At 38.8% G+C, this 23,784-nt stretch overlaps 1 protein-coding gene across 1 annotated transcript in view; it reads right to left on the reverse strand.

Moving 5' to 3' along the window:
* Positions 1-23,784, reverse strand: part of ADGRD1 (adhesion G protein-coupled receptor D1) — a 156,482-nt gene that overhangs the window by 68,551 nt on the left and 64,147 nt on the right. The window contains exons 14-15 of the mRNA XM_074887453.1: positions 4,109-4,182; positions 2,062-2,185 (exon numbers count right to left, since the gene is read on the reverse strand). Of these exons, the coding sequence (XP_074743554.1) occupies positions 2,062-2,185; positions 4,109-4,182 (198 nt within the window). The remainder of the gene's footprint in view (positions 1-2,061; positions 2,186-4,108; positions 4,183-23,784) is intronic.

Genomic DNA, 23,784 nt, shown 5'->3' on the forward strand with positions numbered 1-23,784 from the left:
TCTCAAATCTGTTTATTTGAAAGTTAGACCTTCCAGAACTATTCCCCAGTAGAAAATCAACTAATCTTTCACCAGCATTTAATTGGTGGACACCCTGTTTAATCCTGGTTAAATCCCTGTATACAGCTCTTTAAAACTGGGTTAATAACAGTGCATTTCTTCCATTCTACTTTTGTCTCACAAGATGGGAAGCTCTTCAGGCAAAGCTGCATTTTATTATGAGTATGAAGAGTTCCTCGAAAAATAATACTTGGAAACCAGCTGGGGTCATTAGGTGCTTTACAAGTAATAAAGGTAATAACGCTTAGATTAAATCTGGGTGACCTGATCAAGATACCCCCATCTTCAAATGGTTAGACTAATACAAAGGGCTGTGGGTGTTAAGCTCTTTGGATAGCAGACCTTCTTGTTCTAAGCTGTGACCCTGACTTTGATGGCATTACACTGTCTAACCAGGATTACTGTGTGAGTAGTTGTGCTAACAGTGTTACCGAATCAGTAAGTCCAAATAGCAGTCGGATGATTCATTCCTTGAAAAGACTTCAGAGCTGCTCAGTGTTATAACCCTGATTAGAGTTCCCTTATGCTACAAGCTCACTGTTGTATCTATCTGCAGGAACTTTTGTGCCGCCCTCACGAGAACACGCAGTCCATCCTGCAGCAGTAGCTGTCTCGGCAAAGCTACTGTTTGAAAGAAGAGCAAACCCATCATTCAAACCAATTAACAGGAGCCTGAGACATGGCCATATCATCAATGCATCCACGCCAACAGAGCAGACAAAGCCCCTCTAGCTGTACCACAGAGGACACCACACTTGTTAGCAGCACACAGTGATAAATGTGATGGTAGGACTCCTACTGTCCTACTGAAGCTGCTCTTCAGTCCGTTAATTTATATTATTAGTATGGTGTCTGTAGAAAGAGGAGAATGTGCCAGAGAGTATAAATTTGACAAACAATTAGTATACATTTCTCTGGAAGTATGGTTTGTAAATTATTTCTATTATACGTTCATTATTAACCGAGGGTTGTCTGAGCAGGGCTTCATCACTACCTCCATTGGATCCTCCCTAACAGTAGCACATTCAAATAAAGCAGTAAAAACATATTTCTCATGCTCATGGCAGTACTGTCTGTTCTTTTAAGATCCAGGATGGGGCTGACCTTGCCTGGTGTCGAGTTTTGTTGAGGGAATCCTTCAGCAGGCACAAACCAGCACTCTACCTGTAAGGAGCAGACATTCTGCTCCATCTCTGCAAAAATCTTAAGGCATCGTAAGGTCTCATGAAGAGAAGAAAACTTTCTAGTGAGGAGAGCAAAACGTTTGCCATCAAAGCTTCATCTGAAACCAGTGATGAGTATGACTAGCAGTCATAAGGTCCTGGGTAAACAGGGTATGTGTCATATTCTAGCTGAAAAGAGGCTTGATTGATAACTCTTTGGACAAAGGAACAAAGCAGAGAAAACTATACATAAGGGGTTCACTCTCGACTGTAAAGCATCATTTTCTTTCTCATCCTCCTTCTACACAAGCCCCTGCCTGGTAACAAGGTGAAGAAACGGCAGCAGGGAGGCACTTGGAAAGCTGGCAAAGAATGGTAGGGGCCAGCTGGCAGCAGAGCTTGCTTCACATGGAGTTCATGCTTGGCTGTTCATATTCTACAAGTCTAGTTACCAAAACCCTTAAACAGTCACATCTCAGCTGCCTCTGTCTTGAAAACAAATCATAAAAGCCAGGGTCATCTGTACAATGTCCTCTAGTCCTTTTTCTGCCTAGTACTTTAAGAAATCATGCCAAAAGGGTGAGAGTAGAGTAAAGAGAATTCCCACCTACCACAGATGTGTTTCATTTCATGCTCCACTTCAGTTCCCAAAAGTTTTAAAAAATAAATATAGTCAAGAAGTATTAAAACATCATCCCAGAAAGCAAGATGTGGAATAAATTTGAGTTGAGCAAAAATGAGCCCAGTTCCAACCACTTACTGATGTGGTGTGGGGATGTAACTGATGTACTTATGCTTCATTTTTAACAGACAGATTTACTCCTTTGCTTTATCTCACCTTCAGAGGCACCACTTGCATCAGAATGGCGAAGTTAGTGAGGTGGTTACAAAGACACACTGAATAGTTGAGGTCCCCGCTCTCACGCACACAACCTTCATTAGACCAAACACCAGTTCCATTGCTGCAAAGCACACAAACATGGAACATAATCTCTATCAAAATGCATTTTATGAGGTTAATTTGACATGCATTGTACTATACAGTACAAGACAAAAAGGTTTGAAAGCCATCTCAGGCTGGAGCATCCACAAACACTGTTAGCGTCTTCTCAATTTCATCATGAAAACAGTAAAGGAAAATATTGACTGGAACAGTGCCCAGATCAGATTCCTACAGGAATGTCTCTAGAGATTTCTTTCCAGTTTTATAACCAATGAACGATAACTACATTTTTAATTTACATTGTGCAACCCTTTTATATCATTTCACCTCGACTCAAATTTCTATATTCTGAGAACTATAGTATCAGAGAAATCAATAATCTTGCAAAAGTCAGAAAAGTCAGCGTATCATATCTGCTGCCTCTCCCTTATCCACTGTCCCACTCATCCTGTCAAAGTAAGCAATTCAGTCTGACTGAGCATGATTTCAAGTGACCCATCCGTATCAATTGGGTTTTGTCACTTCATCTTCAGGGGCAGCAAGAGCAGCTCCTGCTCCACTGAGGATATGGCTGTGTGGCCTGGTCCCAGGGTTGTGCAGGAAAGTGACCCTCATGAGTTTGCTTCTTCCTGGAGCCAGGGAAACCCAGAAACCCTGTGCTATCACACCCCTGCAGTGGAGTGGGGATATGGAAGCCACAGCCACACACCTGGGGGGCTCCATGGGCTCAGGCACCATACCTCATCCACCCAAACTGCCTGCTTCTTAACCATTTATTACTTTTGATATTATTCTGGGTCCTGAAGCTAGGCTGATTGATCTCTATTTTTCTTGGTGCTTGTTTTAAAGATAGGTATTACCTCACCTTTCCTCTGTCTTTTGGGACCTCCCTGAGTTCTCAAAGAGAGTCTGTCATAGGTCAGAAACCAATTGCTTATTCCTTAACTACCATGCACTAGGGAATAAGACCATCCTGACACAAATAAAACTCATCTGGAAGGACAGATTTCATATTTCAGTTTCTATCCTGAGGCAAAGCCTCAAGGGCCCAAGCCCCAGTGGAAAACAGTACAGGAACAACGTTCCAACCATATTAATCCGCTTCAGTAAAATCTGTTTCTAATTTATCGTAATTTGTGAGTAACTATAACAACGAGTAACTGCCAACAGCTGGGAGAGTTCAACATACTTGAAAAAAAACTTCAATAAAACAATTACAGTGACCTTCCCATGTGCATGCCGGATAGGAGGGATCACAGCATTGCAGGCCATTGCTACATCAATTAGGCTTATACCGTTACGGCTCAAAAACTGTTAATCCCCATGAAATTCAAAATTCAGTATTTGTATTCTTTCTCAATTAATTCAGTAAGAGCAGCATGTTTGGAAACCAAAACCAGATTAAATATATTCAGAGCTAAAAAGAAATAGCTACTGTTTTTCCATAATTCCTATTTTCTGAGTGAAATTTAAGGTGATATTTGTTTCCCTTTTATTCCAATTTGCATTCAGGGGCATAATATTTCTCTGTTCCATGCATTGGCCAAAATTCACAGCTCTGAAATACTGATCTCACATGATGTTGTGACACAGGCACAGATCCAGTGAAAACAATGGCTCTGCTGGAGGTTTGCCATTTTAAAACATCCAAGCATCTGCCCAAGTGGACATACTCATAAACCAAGATAAGCATGATTTGTATCAGTCTGCAGTTTTGATTCCAAAATTTTTCAGTCTCTCAGTTACCTACCTAACAGAGGGTCTGTGAATAACAAGTCTCCTATTTCTGGTAAGAAGCCACTATCAGATTGTGGTTTTTGCAAGCCAGTGGCTCCATTTCTTTAACTATTTCCAGATATAGTTAGAATATAGGTAATATATAGCATCAAAAACTAAAGGTAATTTAATGAAACGTTAAAGAATTTGAAATTATGTAACCTACCTGTAGTCCAGAAATGCACAGTAAAGATGAATTCTGTTACTCTTGTTTAGTGCTTGGCTGTATTGTCTGGGAGTCTGCAAGAAAGCAAATATGAACCCTGAAGGAATGTTTAAAAAGGACTCAATTCCACTATTCAACTACTTTAAATTGTCATTGCTATAATAACTTCAATAGACTTATTCTAGATTAACACACCATAACTGAAAGCAAATTTTGTCAGTCTTTGTAGCTTTAACACAAACTCCAAACGCAAAGGCTGGCATTCAGTCTTAATTTTATGCACTGGGATTAAAGTCATGTCCCTTCAAGTGAGAAATCTGTGTCCAATTTAAGTAAATAGCAAACCAGAATTATATAAACACAAATATATGTGTTAATTTTTGCAGGATTGGGGCGTTATTCTTCAGCATATATTTGCTTTTGCTGGGTTTTGTTCTCATTGCATAATAAAAATCTCACATTTTAGGATTAATAATATTGAAATATGTGCATTACAATGACCAACTCACAGACATTTTCTTTCCACAATAGTGGTTATTTTAAAACATACAATCAAACTGAAAGAGCAATGCCATAATTCAAGATTTTATTTTAACACACCTTAGCATTATAGTGACACAATTTCCATCTTCCATAAACAGACTTAGCCACTAACTCAATCTCCTCCATTCAGGAAGCTTTGAGACCCCATCCTCCACTCTGTTACACCAGTTTCATGACAAAATTACTCAAAGCATATTGGAGAGAAGTAATAGTTTGTTATAGACAAAATATGCAAACTAGAGGATTTCCAGAATCTGTTCAACCCTTTCTAATACATAAATCTCCAAAGTCCACATTGTGTTAGATCTTACTTTAAAGCAATTTTTTAATTATGAGAGTCTTCAACATAAACAAATCACTGCTGAATTAACAGCTCTCAGATTATTGGAACACAATTCTGCTGCCAAGCCGAAAGATAACCAAGTATTGCTTTCCTTGTTTTAGAGAAAAAAGGAAAAAAACCCACTGCCTCATCATGCTGAAACTCAACCAAGTACAAGTCGTCCCTGATGCAATTTTTCTTCTCCTCTCCCACAAACCCAGCAATGAGTGTCAGGCACAAGGTAGCACAGTTCCCTCCTTACCAGCGATAATAAAGAATTTCTGTCTAACCCAGGACATTCACACATTCATACTGGATTTCCACACATTTCAAGTAGCTATGCTGTAGATAAGACCATTTACTTCATCTTAACTCACATCTCCGGATAACATAAATGGAATTCTTATCTGCTTGAGCAACATTCCCAGACAAAATTTCTAGTTCCTTGACTCACCCTGTTTTCCCTAAGCCTTCATCGTAGAAACAGCTGAGATTGCAAATCAGGTACTCACAGAAGCAGAGCTCTGTGAAGAGGAAAGACTGACACTTATCTGCCGAGGGTCTCTATCTTCCCCTTTGACTCTGGTGACATCCTGTAGCCTTCTTCCATGAGGGGAGCAAAGCAAATGATAAAACCTCACACTCTCACAAATGTGCCACACTAGGAAGTGATAATGGGACCAGATTCACATCCCTCATCACCAGGAAATATCTCACTGATATAACCCACAATCTGCTCATGCCACTTTCTTTCCAGCTGTGGTGAGACAGATGTAGTAAAACCAAGTATATGACAGTAATTAATACAGAGGAGCCCTTCCTCATCTGTGAAAGCCCTTCCCCATCACAGGCTGCCCTGTGAAGGCCCCATGCAAGGCTTCAGAATCAAAGTGGTATGTTTCCTGCTAGATCCATCAATTGTGAACTTTGCTTTCCTTTCAGAAAGTGCCCCATCATGAGCCTCACCTTTGAAAACAGCAGGCGACCTGCACACCTTCCAAATCACAAGCCACCTATGAAATATGGAATGTCTTTCAGAAACTGCTTCCTTCCCTTAATCCCACTTATTGCTGCACAGAGTATTCTTGAAGAGCTCTAGTTCAGAAACTGCAGAAGACTAATAACCCGCGGCTGGAAAACTGCCTTCTGCAACTTCAGCTAATTTAGAGTTTTGTTGGTAGAGTTCATTCTGTTTTACCAGCAGCAAGGGCATGTAGCATAATGTTTGCCCATTACACGGTATAATGTTATGTCCATCATGTCTATAGCTTTCCTGAGTAAGCAATTGAAAGAATCTATAGTCAGTTTGTATTACAAATTACTTCACTTCTATGACAAACAGTGGCTAAAAAAGAGAGAGAGAGAGAGAGAGAGAGAGATCTGCTGTAATAACAGCTAAAATCGTACAACAACTGTCATTTCTGATTTGTGAGATATGTCTAGATAAATCTTGATTCTTAATACACTAAATGGAAAGGGCACCACAAGGTCATATTGGAAGAAGACATACTACTTCAGTTGTGTATCTTTTTACACAAATAAATCCCATATGTATGTTTTACCCTCAATTAAGTACCTCTGGCAAGGGACGAGTTATTGTTTTTCTCCATCTTTAACTCTAAACACAGATGTCACTCATTAGACAAAGAACTACACCAAGTGAGGCTATACAGTCTCCGAGCTGTCCAGAATGGTGTTCATACCCACATGGAAAAAGAAAAGATAAATAGTGCATATACAAGAAGGGTCCATACCAATTTGCCTATTTACTTCTCTTAAAGAATATGTCCTATGTTTTAACACACATAACATAGGCCTCACAAGGCTTTTCAGCGCCATTTATAATAACTGCATAAAATACTTATCTTCTCAGACTTCGCTGAACTTCTGCAACAAAACCATCATTAGAATAGAAAGCCCCCCAACAGAAACTGGCTGCAGTGAGGAATAAACCCTCTTTGATCTTCAACAGCTCTACTTCAAAGTACTCTCTAATCTATGAAAAATGAACTGACTGTACCTCAATACTGCATTTTTTAAGTTAAACTGCTTGTGACATCTTATATGTGACTTGGATCCTGTAGCACTGAGGATATTGATTTAATGACATTGATAGCAGAAAGCTTAATATACAAGTAGGCTTTTACACTAAAAGATTAAGTCACTTGAGTGTTTATAAAAGCCTGTAAAAGGACAGTTTATGCAGCTTTCAGTAGTGTGGAAAGGAAAAGCATGCTAAATAATCCAGGATCTGTGCATCAGTTCTCCCTAATCTAGGTTTTTTTATATCAGTCCTTCTGCATGGAAAGGGGTCCACGCAGCTTCTTCAAAAAAGATTTACATTAAGAGAGGAAAGCAACCTCTTGTCACTGTGAAACAGTGCAAACTCTATGTCTGTTTGAGGGGGCAGGTGGTATCTTGAGGAAGGACTGTCTCTGTTTATATTATGGCTGTTCATCATCCCTTACACTAACCACTGACTCGGTAAATTAGTCACACTTACAAGTAAACCAGAGAAACTCATTGTATGTGTTGAGAGCATACAGAGGATGTGCACGGATGTGTGATGGGGATATGGTACTTACACTGCTGGGAACTAGGCACAAAGCCACGGTTAGTGGGTGAAGAGGCCAAAAAAGGGGGGTGAGGGACTGAAAGGACTGCTGGAAACCTTCAGGAAAACCTAGTTGCAGGAAATGTCATGAACACAATTGCAGAAGAAAAACAGTCAGCCAGCTGCTGCTGGGAAGGCTTGCCAAGGAAGAGAAGCCAAGCAGAGGGTGGGGTGAACCTTTATGAGATTAGCTTGTTTCTCCTCTCCTCCCCTGAATTTAAAAAGCAAATATTTAGCTACATAGTGGTGGCCACCAAGGAGGAGGGTGTGTACCTTCTAATTCAACATATATTTTTCTCCAATATGAAGAAGGACAAATGTGTGGGTCAGATCTGCCATTGATCTAAACTCCAAGGCCAAGGTGTTGGACTTCCTCTCATCCAAAGCAGCTAATTTACCCTGTTAAATTCAATTCGGAGTTCGCTTGCCTCTACAAAATATAGCGTTTTGTCTAATTCAGAGATTTTGAAGCCTTGTCCTCTCAACCTCCAAGAATACCATGGGTTATTCTGAAGATGGTGAGAAAAGGCACTAAGACAAGCCTCTTCTCAGTATGCTTGTGTCTTTTGTGCAGTTCACAGCCCCACCAAAATATTCTTACAGGTGTAGGAATCAAAAGCAGTTTTTATTCTGGTTTATAGATTAGAGACTAAAATGATGCTTCTAATTTAAGGATTTCTTGTCCTCACAGTGACATCCCGATTATTAGCGTGACCTATCCAGGGCCGCATGGTTTCCTTTCCATCTTATAGGATCTACTTCTCCTAATTACCTAGAAAATTAAAACTTTAAGGTACATTAATCTACTCAGTTCCCTGGAAAGACAGACAGAAAGAAAGAGAAAGAAAGAATAATCACCTATTTCTATAGTGGTTATCTTGGCTGTTTTCTTCCAAGCTGTGACAAAACTGCATTGCAACAGACCTTGGACTTAGATCACCCAACTATTTTAATTTAGAGTCTGTTTGGTTGATTCACCCTAAGGTGTAACTAGCATATGTAATTAAAAAAACCGTTACAAATTGTACAAAAATGAATTTAGCTTATGTGTTATGCATAAAAGCCAGACCTTTAGTTGTTCCATTGTTGTCAACAGAGCTATGTCAATACACACTTACTGAAGCAACAAACAAAACACTGTAGGCTCCCAGGGTCAACATGAAAGCTTACTGAATGCATTTCTTAATGGTACAATCTTATAGATAAAAAAAAAATCCCATATCACAAATGGTGGAACATTGTGACAGACAACAATATAAAAGAAAAAAAAAACAGTGAAATATCAGAAGCAATAAAGGCATCAGAAATTAGAAAAGGTTGCTATATGTAATTGAATATGGATTGGGTTTGATCCTTCCTTGGCCTGAGGTTAAAAATAGTTGACGTATAAATTTCCTGCAAAAATATTGTTAATCAAATGCTACACCGATAGCCTTCCCCAGTTCTCAGAGTTCTCCATTTAGCAGCTGCTGTATTGGGCACGCAGTGTGAGAACAAAACAAGTAATGAAAAAACCCATGAGCAACAGACTGAAAAATATCTTGGCTGCTCTACCAAATAGCATTTTTATAAAGAGAGAAAGAAAAGGAGGAGGGAATGGATGAGGAAATTGTCCTGGTGCTTTTTTTTTTTTTTTTAATTATTGTGCATAGCAAAAAAATTTGATTGCTTCTGAATGTGTACAGCATCACAAGATTTTTCTATTTTTCTTAGACTAGCGAGTCCACATCCTTTTAAATAAAAATGCCATCCTCTTAACAGGATCCCATCCATCTTAAAGCACTGAACAAGGAGCTTCATCCAACATCTTCCAAGACAACATCTGACCACTTGCAGATCTCAGTGTGGGCTGTCAGGCACTGTGCATCTGTAAAACAGTTGCTTATGGTCTACAAAAACTGAAACTACTACTTGCGCTCATCTTTCTTCAGCTTGTCTCTTTGATCCACTTCAAGCTACCTGCTTATAGCATGGATAGGCTTCACGGCACCTACAAAAGCTGGGGGAGCGATTGCTGAATGTACTCTGGGTGCAATGTCATAACAGCGTTAAGAGAGTAACAGTTCTTCTCTTTGGTTTTGGGTGCTAAACAGTATAAAAGTCAGGTTTTTCCAAACTGCTCAAGGAAAGCTGAAATTTTGGCAATGGAAACTGACTACAACTTTTGAATTAAAATTATAATCTCCCAAAACACATATGCACAACTCCCAAATGGCTTTTCTTTCATTTTACAGCTAAAAAATTCCCACCCTAACACAGAAGTTACATTCATGTCGATTCCTCAGGCAGTTAGCACAGCATCGGTGGGTCAAGTGCAGAGGCTTGGACTCAGGAACTTCTGAGTACAAAGTACCTTGCTCAGCCCCACTAAGCCTCATATCCTCTATGGGCTATGCTTTCATACAATCCTCAATTTCAAAGATCTCAAATATGTAACAATATATTTCTTCCCTTTTGCTTTCTCTTTGGCCTGGGTGCATGTGGGCATGATGAGTGTTTTGTGTGTATTTGTAAACAGTGGGCAGTAACAAGTAGTTGCATGCCAAATTCTTTCAGCTTGGAAGCCAAAACTATTTAAGATGCAGCGTAAAACCATGCCAAACTCCCATTGACTGCAATTTGGATTAATAATACTCACAATATTGTTGTAAATCATGGTAATAAATGGAAAGCACAGAAAGGTTGAAAAATAGCCACAGAAAGAAGAAAGTTCATTTTCATTAGAGATGCATGGAGCTGACTTCAACGGAAGGCATGCACAAATAGAAACTGCAGGATAAGGACCTTTGAAATTCAATTTGGGCAGCAACCAAGTTACATCAGTAAATATTTGATGTTTAAAAATTCTAAATGCCAGTCAGTGAGAAATGGGGCTCAGCATGGCAGCCTTTCCTTATGTGAGCACCAAAAAACACAGGATTGGACTCATGATCTGCATGAAAATCTGCCTTAATGCTTAACTGAAAAAATGATTTCTCGTGCTTCTCAAAGGACAGTTCTGTTCCAAAGAATAACAAAGTGAAAATATTAATATTCTCTCCCTTAAAATAGTCTCGTTTAAGTAATTAGCAATATAGCAGTCAGATGGTTTTCATATGTTAAATAGTTATAGCCATATGTAAGAAAAAAATGTGTATGTACACAGTCCTCTAAACCTGCATGTGATTTAGACACCTAAGGACGGACTGAGGGGTGCAAAGTTAAGTCTCTGATACTGAAATACCTGGGGCATGTTTTTGCACCTCTTTGAGTTTTAGCAAGTCAATTCAAATGAGAGAGCAAGCAAGAGCTAGTTTCTTTCCTGCGTGTTATTGATAGAATTGTTTACGCAGAGCCAGGGTCATCAAACTTATTGGGACACTCCACATTGCCTCCAGCTGACTCAGGGCATAACCTCCAACTAGATATTACCTCTCCAAAATTAATGAATGCAGTCTGGCTCCAAAGAGGTCTAATTCAAATCAGGTAATTTAAAATGCAAGTTATTTCACTCAAGGTGCCCGTGTTGAAGCAGTTACTCATTGCTTATTTTGTTTTAATGTAATGCAAGCCCTGCAGAACAGCTTTTCTGCTCTTGCCATCTCCCCTCCCATCCAGCACACACTCAGAGCTACCAGAACTTCACACCTGACAGAAGAAGAAACCCAGTTTGATTGTCAGGCCTCAGGAAGAGTTTGCCAGACTGGCAAATAAATAATAAAAGGAAATCTATCATTGTTTTCATTGGTAGACCTACTTGAAGTGGAGATTGCTGAGAGGCTGTGAACACCAAATCCCATGGAGCCATTCTCCCCTAACCAAGATCTCATTTATGTCTTTTATGCTCTGATCTGTTTTAACACATCTGAGTTAGACAGGCCAGGCTGAAAGTAATCTTTGAGCATGGATGATGCAAAGCTACAACTACAAAACTACCCCAAACCTGGGCATTTGGCCTGGTTCTTCCAGGAAGTAATTTTGTGAGATACTACTTGCCAAGGCTGGCTATTCATGTAACTGGTTGTCATGTTCATTCCTCTGGTCCAAGACTGTGTTGCTTTATGCTGCTTCTGCACTCCTAGGCTCTTTGAAAACACTATTTTTTTTTAATGCAAATCATGTCAAATACTATAAAGTTGTGCAAACCATCCACTAGCATTGCAAAATTCTATTCACATTTGCTGCTAGAAGCCTACAGGCTTTTTTGGATAGATGAATGAAATGTTTCAGCTTTTCCCCACCCTCCTTACAATCAGCATAATAAAGTAGATTTTATGGTCATGCTGATACAAGTTCATGATAACTTTCCAAAACTGCTTAATGAAATAGATGATGCTGTCTTTTGTTAAGGTTTTCTGTTTCCTTTTTCTGTGCCTTTTTCTGCTACTCTGCATTATTATATTAAAAATGTATTGCTTTTCTAAAACAAGAAGCAGATGTTCCTTCTATACACCCTTTCTTAAGCTCCTCTATTTTTCTTAAGTCATGTGAAAGTACTACTAAAGGAAAACAACTAGTCTAATTGCTATTGAAAAGACTATTTAAACAGGTTTTCTAATCCAAATGAACCATAATGAAAGAGGCAAACAAATCTTTCCCCTCCCCCCCAGTCACCTGTGGTATTTTGACACAGGCAGAAATATTTCCCTTTGCCATACAACTATCCAGGCCAAATACAGAGCTCTGTAACAGGAAACATCTAGGTAATGACAAGAGTGGTGACAGGGACCAGAAGGCAGACATAAAGCATAATCCCTAAAGAGATACACAGAGTAGAATCAGTTTTAAGGATACTCTTCCTATTAGGTAATATTTCCACAATTCTTGGTTTCCAAAACAGTGCTTGGACTTTTCCTCCTGATGGCTTTTTTTAAAGAAGAGAAGAAACATTTGCGTCCGATGAGAACCATTCAAGACACTCAGATTTAGCATTTAAAGTGCAGTTGTGATTTGCAATCCTCATGTTACTTGGGCAGAGAGAATTTAAATCAGAAACAAGAAACTGGGACAACTCAGCACTAGCTGGATAGGAGTTAGGCACTTTGCCTGTTGTGCCGCACTGCCCATGGAGGCAGTCAGTGCCTGAGAGCGTTTGCTCTGATTTCCACAGTACAGTCACCCATATCCCAAACAAGATACGCCTGGGTTTTGATAACAAGCACCAGCAAGAAGTTGCACCTAATTCAAAAACAGCACAAAGCTACAAAACCCAACAGCAATGCCAAGTCTCACTAGCACTTTTTGGTTTCAATTTTACATTCTTCTTTGCCAAAACCCAAATGAAGTCTGAATTAGCAAACATCTGTTTCCTACAAGACTGAAAGTTGTAATTAGAAGAGGAATAGATGAATATTCACTCATATTATTATGGAAGAGGCTTTAGATTTAGGCCATTTTTCACACAAGGAGCACATAGTAGTTAGCCCAAGATAGGTTTCCAAGTGAAGAATCAATATGTATTACCTTTTCTACGTAGACAAAAAGAAAAAGCACAAAGATGTCCTAATTTCCCTGCACAAAGACCAAACAAAGTCTACGCCCTTATTTTTGAAAAGCACAAGGACTTTAACAGCCTGAAGGAGTGAAACATTAAAATTTCATGTACTCTACATGATAATAACAGGAATAATGGGCTGTTTATGGAATAATTGGAAAGAATGCATTTATCTTCTTTACAAAGACACCAGTGCCCTGCACTTCACCTCCAAGGAAAAAAATAGCTTCTGGAAATGGGTAACTTTGGGAGTCTGGGAATGCAAGAGGTCTGATATGGCCAAAAATCACCCATGAAGCAGGATAAAGACAGAAGGCACCATGGAAATAGGAATATGGCAAAGGGGCAGGGCTGCTGCTCCTGGGGAAAGTTCCCTGAGCCTCCTTTGGGAGCCCAGTTAAGCCAGCAAGGCTTTACCCAGGGCTCCAGCTGAAGCACAGTCCTGTCTCCCATGTACACACCTGCATAAGCAAGGGCTTTAGCAACCCTTGGTGAGGAGGAATAGAGGGGACAGCAAAGCAGCAAGACCTAAGTAAGCACCCAAGGAGCAAGGTCTTCAAGGCACAGGCACAAAAATCCTTTTGCTTTGTCTATGCACAGCAGATAAATTAATGGAACTCTGGTTTATGACATAGATGTGCTAATATGAATAAAACTGTACTCCTGAAGGAAAATACCAGCTTCTTCAGATGTCAGAAGCCCCTTCATCAGCTTTACTGAGAGTTTGATCAGCTCTGCATTGCACACTTCAAAAAAACCAAGATTTTGTAAAATATTCAGCTGATTTGCCATCATACATTTGTAGAGTCATCTTTGCTAACGTTTCTTTCCAAACAAAGGACCATGTTTTAAAGGGTGTTCTGAAGATGTGATTTAATGAAAGCTTTAGGAGTATTTTAATAGTTCACGCCAGAAACAGAGTACCAGGCTTAATGATAAAAATATTTACCACTCAGTACATTTGTTGCTGATATTTTTTTCTAGGACTGGATTTATATGTTAGCATTTTCCATTCTCATTAAAATCCTGGCTATGTGAATATTGCCTCTGAAAAGCAATGCCTCACATTCTTTGTCAATTATATGTGGCAGCCTTTGTTTTATATTGACCCTTTCAGCTCTTACATCCCTTGACTAGCTGCTAATCATCATTTATCCTTTCCCTGACTCTGCTAATCTCCGGGGAGCGGGTGGGACAGGCAGTCAATGGAAGCAATGGAGTATAAATAATGACAGAGTACAATAAACATTCCAGTTGCAATGCCATATCTCATGACAAAGACTTTCAGAAAGATACAGTGCACAGTCCTATGATAAAGACTGTTGTAACCAGACTGGAAAATATTACAAAAAAATTACGCTTGCTTAGGGCCAAGATATTCAGGCCCGCTAGGTGAGATAAGGGAACGTTTATTCTGTATAATCAAATAATCACTTGGATTCAGGACACTTGGTTTTATTCCCAAATTCACTTTCGCCATGTGACTTCTAGCAGGTTCTTTCTTGTCTCTCTGTGTTTTGTTTCTCATTCCTTATCCTACCTATTTAGTCTGTAATGTCTCAGACTAAAATATGACTCCTGCAACTTGTTATGCTCTGCAAGGTAGGAATCCAGGTAAAGTCTGCAGAGACCAGCGTAGAAGCCTGTGTTCACACACAGCCTCATACTGCGGCATTTTCTGATAACAGCCATGGATCATCTGAATACCTTAAGTAGCTGGTGAACCCAGGGGCTTTCTTCCCCTGACTTCTGTCTCCCCAAACTCCAGATGGGGACATACATGCCCGCTGCTTCACTTGTTCCATTTCTAACAACCATACAGCCACGGAGTGAAAATTATCTGAAAACAAACAAAAATTAACCCCAACAAAAAATGCAGGTTTTCTATCACATTAATAAGCTACAGCTGCTGTCTTAATCAGTACAATCAATAAATGAGACAAGGAACCCATGGCAAGGGAGACAAGGACAGGAGCAGGACTGCTCTGTTCACATACGACCCAGATCTGCACCTAATTGTGTCTAAAGTTAATCCTGATCTTGAGACAAAAATACTCTTCCTTAATGCTTCTGGAGCAGCAGAGAGACGTAACACTCCCTCTTGCAAGACTCTGTTTCTTAGACCTTAACATACCATTAAGATATTATATTCTCCTGACTAGATCTTTCTAGGATTAAGCTCATGGGTTTCCATCGCCTTTTTTTTTTCTTTTCCTTTTCTTTTCATTGTGGAAAAAAACCTCTCTCGAGAACATTTACATTTTTCTTCTTCTGATTTGAATCTTTTCTGCACATTTGCCAAATATGAGTTGTCTTTTAGTCTGTTGCATGAATGGGGATGAAATTCACACAACTATTTAGTTTAGTGTCATTTTTCATTCACAGGAAGTGTCAGGGTGCCAGAACTATTTGATTTGTGCATCAGCCACATCCAACGAATTGAGAACCAGTCTGGAATTAGGCCTGGTCCATTAACTCCAGCTACAAAGTTGAGTAATATGAGACTAAGCCATTGAGTTCGTTTTTCAGATGAGAAAATGGAAGTTAGTGGAATTTTGTGTATGTCTCTAGACAAAACGCAGATAGAGATATTGTTGCTGATACAGCAGTGACAGAAAAATAGCCAACTGTAATTTAAGCCAGGGCCCCCGGCTCTGCTATGACTGAGGTGCTGCACAAGGACAGTGTCAAGAGGCTGCAGTGCTGGCTCAGCCAGCCACCCTCCTCTCACGCCCTGTGGGGAGCCTGGGCTGGTAGAGGGGCCGGGGCGCCCCTGGGGCTGCAGAAATAATGCAAAGACAACCTCAAGGCTGTGTTTTCAGAAGCACGATAAATGCAGCACTCCTGAGAAGATGAAGCTCTGAGTTTTCACTATATGGTTTGGGGTTGGTTTTTTTTTTCAGGATAACCAGGATGAACGTTTTAAAGTAGGGGTACATTCAACCTTCCAGTCTTTCACCACTTTGCAAATAACACCAGCTTTTCCCCTTTTTCCTCAGCTAAAGTTTACATGAATGTTTGTCCAAAAGAGTTGTGTGCAGCTGTACAGAAGCGGGCGCAAAGCAAACCCAAAGCACACTGCAGCAAGCTCAAGAAGAGGAACAAGCAGCCCAATAAGGTATTGCTGCCTGGCGGCTGATTAATCTGGGCATATCATAAAGTGCCACATAAAGGCATCTTCTGCCATAAATTTGAATACCTCCATAATTACTCAGTTCCTAATTTGTCCTGTTTGTCTGCAGCTCAGTTTTAACATGTGATTCCTGAATCAGCAATGGGTCCCTCTGGAAACTGAGCTAATGGTTTGAGGAATGCAGCTATGGTCATTAGAGCTTTGCAACATCTCCAAACTCGCTTGTCAATTACTTAGTACAGCAATTTAAAATGGGCAAAGAATGAGAAATCTTACGTTCTCCCTTCAATGGAAATGCTGCTACACCCCTTTCCTTTCTCTTTCTTGCACTTCAGTGAAATGTCACTGTGTGGTAACCCGGATTTTTAAGCATCCTGACAAGATGCAGTGACCAGTAGTTAAGTAACATACCAGAGTGCCACATTCCAGTAAGCTCCTGTGACAGAGGCACCCTGTAAATCACTCAGCATCTTTTCTTATTTTTTCTTCAAGTAAAATATATTACATAAATAGGGGAAATGCTTTTAGATCTAATAAAGCTATAGTCATACATAAACAGAAATGGCTGACTGCACAATTTAATTTACTAGGATAATTTTCTAGAACTTCCGGAAATTTACAAACCAAAAATCAAAAGCCTTTAGCAAACTGCTGCATGACTGTAGTTTTATAGGGCTCAGAGGCACCCGTTCTGTTCCCACTGAATCTAGTAGGGAAACTCCCAGTGACTTTAGTAGGTGCAAGGCACAATATTCCTGTTCCACTGTGATTAAGAGTTATTAAAAAGAAAGACAGTCCGGTTTTAGGAACACAGTGTCTCAGAACATTACAGCAACTATTTCAGTGTCATCTGAGTGCTAGTTCGGGATGTTTTATGCCATGGAGCCTGGAGGTTTCTTTCTTTTGCTAAACACATTATTTTTGGCAACATTCTTGCTAGTGTTCATGGGAATATTTCCAATGGGGCAACACTTCCAATTAAGACCTCCTTTTCATAGTTTATAAATACTTTAATAAGTGGCTGACAGCCTTAAAAATATTTTTTAATAAACTGATGATGGTTTAACCTGTCACAGAGTGATACACAGTCCAAATAAGTCAAGAGATTCCTTCCAACCATTACTTAGAACTTAAGAACTTTCAGTATGCTCATAACCAAAATTGACATGTGCTATGCATATCTATCCCATGTTCATATCATCTACTACTTACTTAGGAATACTTAAAAAGTGGTTCATTAAAAAAATGCAAAGTTACTTCTTACAAAGAAAGAGAGTCTCTTTCACAAACTCTTGTGGTAAGTAATTCAAAATTAAGTATTTCTAAAAATGGAGAATAGGAGAAAGAGGAAAAACAACCTTTCCTGGAGATGTATTTAGATCCTATTCAGCACAGTAAGTTATTGGGGTATCAATGCTGTCACTGGAATTCTTGGACTGCCCTGCACACAAAAGGCTTTGCTGCAGTTAACGGAACATCACACAAGCACTCTCATAAAACTGCACCATAAGGCTGCAGTTTACCTAGTGGGGACCATGATCACTGTAGGGAATAGCCCAGGTTGTGCCCGCTAATAAATCAGAAGTTTAAAGCACCAGAGTGAAACTGCCTTGGGTCTCAATACAAAGAGAAGGAATATAATTTAAATGCAATCTTCCAGGTTTTGGCCAGCTTTTCATTATGGTCTTGTGCTACACAGAATCAAAAAGCAGAAGAGCCTTGGGAAGAGGACGGAAAGACAGGAAGAGGGAAGGAAAACCACACCCCTTTCTTCCTCTTGGATTCAGCCATGTGTACGAGTTTGTAATCTGTCTCAGAGTACTTCACATGAAAGGAATGAAAGAAAATACAACTTTCAAAATTATGTTTCGACCATCTTCACCGAGCTTAGGTGTTGCACATCACAGAACAGAAATCTAGGGACTGATCCTACATCACAAAGATATGAGTATCATTCCCCCTTGAGTATCCCAAAGAAATGAAGGGGTTACTCAGGCATCAAAATTATGCATGTCCTTGGGTCTGCACCACTAAGGATCTTCTTGTTTGCTGTTAGTAAGGGTATTTAAAGGATGCAACATAACAATCACAAGAACTTGCATGAGAAGACAAAAAGATAAAATACATGCAAAGACATCTGAAGGCAAAATGTAAACATTCAGGTGTACTGAGTAGCTATTTGATGCACTATTGAGGATTATTAGATATAATCTGTATTGCAGACACGTGTCTTACGCTTGAAGAATCAAGGTTATTAAAATACTATTTCTCCCTAAATCCACATGCCACTTGTAGTGGTTTTAGCTCCTCTTTCTTCCCTGCCCTCAAGGACTGAAATTATAACAACAATCACATTATTTTTTAATTTAATAGAAGGAACAATGAAACTAATTCCAGCCTTGGGCTGTCCAGACAGCAGTAATTTACTCTCATCCTTGACGTATTGTATATAAATCAGATTGCGGCTAGATTGCATCTTTTTATCAACCACACACTGAAGAACTGGAACATGGAGCTTCTCTCTGTTCTTTTCACTGGGTGCCTAGCATTCCCTCTGCCTCAGTGGGAGCATGGTAAAACACTGAAAAATCTAAAGATAAATTAAAGCATACATAGCAACATAGCCCATGTAATAAAATTACTGTAGATGGCTATATACGTTGTGCAAATTACAGCATACAACTATGTGGTACATGGATATTATAGGTTACAGCACTCACTAGGCTTGGATTCGTCAACTTCAGCTGACAAAAAATGACATCCCAAATACCGACTTTTGCCTACTTCTTCCTAGTAATTAACACAAGCAGCCTTTAATGCACGCTACACCAGGGGACTGCTATCCAACCGTTAATAATGCACACAGGCCAACAAACGTAGCAATCATGAGACTCTGATATGGCAGTCTCCAGTTCCCCAGCATCAATTACTAACACAGCTCCTCTGACACAAGCTATATAAAGCAGTTTGCTGGCATGCTGAGGGCTGAGGCAAAGTTTAAAATATCCTCAGAAAACTAATGTACGCAGATTTCCCACAATTAAAAGCAGTGGGTTTTTTCTATTAATTTTGATTGTAACATTTACAATTTTCTTTCCTTTAAAAAAAAAACCAAACCCTTATTTTATCTTGTTGGTTGGTTGTGGATTTTAAACATACTTTTCTTAGAGGGCCATTTCATGAAAACAAAAGAAAAAAAGAAAAATATTGTTTCCCCATACTCCTCAAGGTCACAAAAATTTCTTTGAGAGAATACTTCCATGTTAGGCTGAAACAGGGTGGATATTATTCAAACAGAACTATTGGAACCTAATTTCATATATCTATAGTGCTTCTTTTTACTCTGTTCTCAGGCTGAAACACATAATGTGTCTGGGCACAGCGCACAACTGCAACTAAAATACATCCTCTGGACCATGCCAGGAGTATTTTGACTGTGGTTGGAAATTACGCAAACACATGGATGAACACAGGAAAGAGAGAGTCTCAGAAAATACATTCTGTTCACAGAACAAACACTCTCCGATTAGATTAAATTAGACTCCAGTTTATCTGATAGTAAAAAGGATCACATCCAAAAAAGAGCCATAGCTACAAATGTTCAGTGCACAAACAGTCTGTGCTCAGCATAGTCAGAAGCCTGATGAAATATAAAATTATCTATTGGCAAGATTTGGACAGCTTTCTCGTACACATACAGCAAAGTAAATGAAAGTTATATGTATGCCTGTCCATTAAACTCTTTTGTGGTATGAAATTACCCATTTCCGAGTTGATCCATTGGACAGAAAACTCACCAAGATTCATGAAGGATTGTTTCTTACTTTTCCTGAAATTTTACATGAAACAAATATTCCTCTCTACATTTCGTTTGGATGTGGGGGGGTGTTTTAATTTTGCTTGGCTTTTCCATTTTTGGTGCAATGTGTGATTGGAAAAATAAAAATATTATGAAATTCTAAAAATTAAAATACTGAAAAGTCCTAATTTTCTATACCATTTCCACCAAGAAATCACTCACTAATAAAAAAATTGTCCCCTAATTTTGAGTAAAAATACTATGACATTTTAAAAAAATTTTGATATTTCTCTTCTGGGGCATATTCTTTTGTTTTTCAGCCTATATATAACGCAGCAAATTATTAAATTCAATTATACTAAATCTTTCCTCAGAGCACGTATCTTAGTATTTCAGAGGTATACATTGTCACAGTCCAAAGTTGACAACATAACTGCTCAACGTGGTTCCCCATAGCATATAAATGAAACAGCCTGCAGGCATTTTTATCACATACATTTCTAAGGACATATGTGTCATTTTTCTTTTTGCACATTTCCCCTAACTGTTACCCTACTGCTTTACCCAAGCTTTTTTTCTTTTCCAGTATAGGGAGTTCAGTCACTGGTTTTGGTGGCAAGAGAATCAGACCCACCAAATTCATGTAAACTACAAGATCAGTCCCACTGGGGTGATGATGTCCAGAGATTTTCATTAAAATAAAAGAGAAACAATGCTTTTAGGTCTTGTTGGTTGTGGGTGGGGTTTTTTTGTTGTCAGGTTTTCCTTTTAGAGCATGACAAAGCCTGAAGCCAACAGTGTCATTTATTTATCTGAATCTTTGTGATGTAAAGGTTACTAAAGAGCTGTTTTCATTTTATGAGAGAGGGAGAGAAGGGGAACAACTTTGTTTCGAGCTTGTTTCTAGTATTTCAACTTTTAACTCTGAGGACAACTTCAAGGCCAAACTGTAGACGCCTAAAATACAGGCTTTCTAAAGAAAATGCTGACAGCCTATGAACTATAAAAGTTATGGAGAACCCTGTAATAGTAATAATAATATCTTTCATTTATATATAGTGCTTTTTCTCTGAAAACATTTCTTAAAATATAAGTCAAACAATCTCATCTGTGGCAGTAAAAAGGACTAAAATAACAATTGTTGTAAACTTCTGGATTGGAGAAAGGTTCCACCCCTGGTTCAGTTGCTGGCTGGGACTTTATTTCCAGCCAAATTGAGTTAAACTAAACAAATTATTTAGGGCAGCTCACCTGGTCACTAATGCCTTCCCTGTGAACTGCTCTGAGTGTCAAGAATGAGAGCGGGCACGCAGTAAGATCAGATGTCCAGAGATTCGCATGGTGAAGAAAAAAGATTTCCCGTAGGGCTTCGAGATCCGAGCAGCCTGAGAGTCACAGACCACAGCATACGGCTGATAACTCTGAAACTCCAGCGCTTGAGATTTCCCTCCAGAGAGCTCAGGAAGGAACAAGTCACCACTATGAAAATATACAGGCTCTTTATCTGGGTAAATAATAGTAGGGAAAGGGAAAGAGAAAAAAGAAGATAAATTTTTCCAGCAGAAACGAGTAGGACTGCAATGGCTTTTCCAGTTTCAGTTAAATCTTTCTGTTGAGATGGTGACTTCAACAGAGAATAAATTTTCTCCTGAAGTTTCTCCAAGAGATCGAAGTTACAATAAATAATAATAATAAAGTAAAACATATGTGAATCCTATATGAATCACAGAAACTAAGCACATAATCACTTGAGGAAAATTGAGGCTGCTTCTTTGATGTATGCTATTTCCTATTACATGACACAGTATACAAGAAGTCTAGCTGAAAACATGAAATCATTAAGAAAATAGTTTTAGACAGAACTTAGTGATTTATTTTGCATAATAGTTTCTTTTCCAAAGATCCTACTAGCAAGCTGAATAATAAATGTCTGATTCAAATTTATGATGAGAAATGGACACAAACCAAATAGTAAAATATTTGTGGCATATGGGAACCAGCAACTATGTGAGCTGCCCAAGTTTTTTTCAGTTAGCTTCACCTGCTTTTATTGAAAAAATAATATCTATACATAAACAACCAGCTCCTGGTCTCTTTGAAGTCAGTGGGAATTCCTGCCATTGACTTCAGCGGGACCAGAATGTGGCTTACTTGGATCTTATTTGGAAGGTGGGGGTGGGGAGTTGTTTTTTGTTAAATATATATATTGGAACAGAAAGACTTGTCAAAAAACAAAATCATAAAATATCTGCCAATTAATTTCAACCAGTAATGTAGCAGCAATATATCCTAAAATCTCTGTTTCGAGTCTTTATTTGTGTTAAGTGCCAATATGCCAAGCACTGAGCGCACACACAGTTTCTGGTCTGAAGAGCCAAATATCTAAATAGAAAAGAATGGTTAAGAACAAAGTAAGTTGAACGATCGTTGTGTCCATTTCACACATGGGAAAACCGAGGTACTGAGTTATCATGGAATATTTCCCTTCTTGAGATAATTCATCATACTTCCTCTTATTTCATCTAATTGAACCAACTACATTTAAATAGTTTGTTCAAAGTTACAGAAGCAGATTATACCAGATCCAGAAACTAATTTTAGATATCAAATGCTTGGTCAGTGTAAAACTACCTTTTCACTCTCCTTTTGTAATTACAATCATTCACTCTATACAACTGCAGTTCACTAGCGTAATGATCAAGTGTATCATAGCAGCTCTAATCGAGAGACCATATATAAGGATTTTAAAGGCAGTAAAAGAGTAAATATATGAAAAAAAAATTCTTGCGCAAATAGGTTCCTCTTGATATTTATCCTTACAGAAAGCAGATTTAAATATTCAGGACTGTAATTATGAATGAAAGCAATTTATACATTAATTCAGCAGCACTCTAGAAAACTGAGGGTAACGTGACTATTGTGAGCATTCACATTACAAGTGAGTACTGAATAAGCTTGACAGAACATCATCCATGCTTTTGTTTCCAAGAATTAGAACAAACCAAAGAGACTCTGAGAAGTTATATGTTTAGTTGGAAAGATATGAAGTATCTGAATTTCCCCCACAGAACCAGAACTTCCAGGTGTCAGGTTTTGTATCAGAGGCAGGCTCCTAATGGCTGTTTAGGAAAAGGACAGATTTTCTGATGGCTCAGCTTGATCCAACTATATCACAAGGCCTATTTAAAATTGAAGTGGCCATATCATAGAAAAGGGAAAATAACGAACAACGGTGCATTGGCAGAAAGATGAACTCTACTAAAACCAGATCATTTCCAGTCTTTTTTCTTATTTTATCTTTAGAAAGCTCAGAAATCTGGGACACTGCTCAAAAACTGCGTGGTTTACTTATAGCATATCTGAAACTTGGCCCACAAACTGCATCTTTTTCAATTTCATGGGAATGACAGTTGCATGAGATTCGCCGTAGTGCCTGGTTAGCCACAAACCAAAAATGCCACATGAAAAGCTATTTTCATAGCATTTATGTCCAGTTCAAACACAAATCAAGAAGTGCATAGTCTTACACTGTATTTTTAAGCTAACAATATCTTTTTGGATCTCGTTAAAACTTAGGTACTGTTTGGCTCAGAGTTTGAGCAAAGGTTTACATAGTTTTTATTTTCATTAATTTTATTTAAATTTCTTATGCTCCTACAGTCAGTCCTTAAGGACTGAAGAAGTTGCCTCATTCCACAAAACCTTCAAGGTTTTCTAGAACAGCTGGGTTTAAACTTTACCCTTATAATTTAACTTGCTGGCCAAATCTTTTGTTTGCTTTAGGTTTTTCTC

This window comes from Strix uralensis, chromosome 17 (assembly GCF_047716275.1).
Source record: "Strix uralensis isolate ZFMK-TIS-50842 chromosome 17, bStrUra1, whole genome shotgun sequence".
In the NCBI taxonomy this organism is placed as follows: Eukaryota; Metazoa; Chordata; class Aves; order Strigiformes; family Strigidae; genus Strix; species Strix uralensis.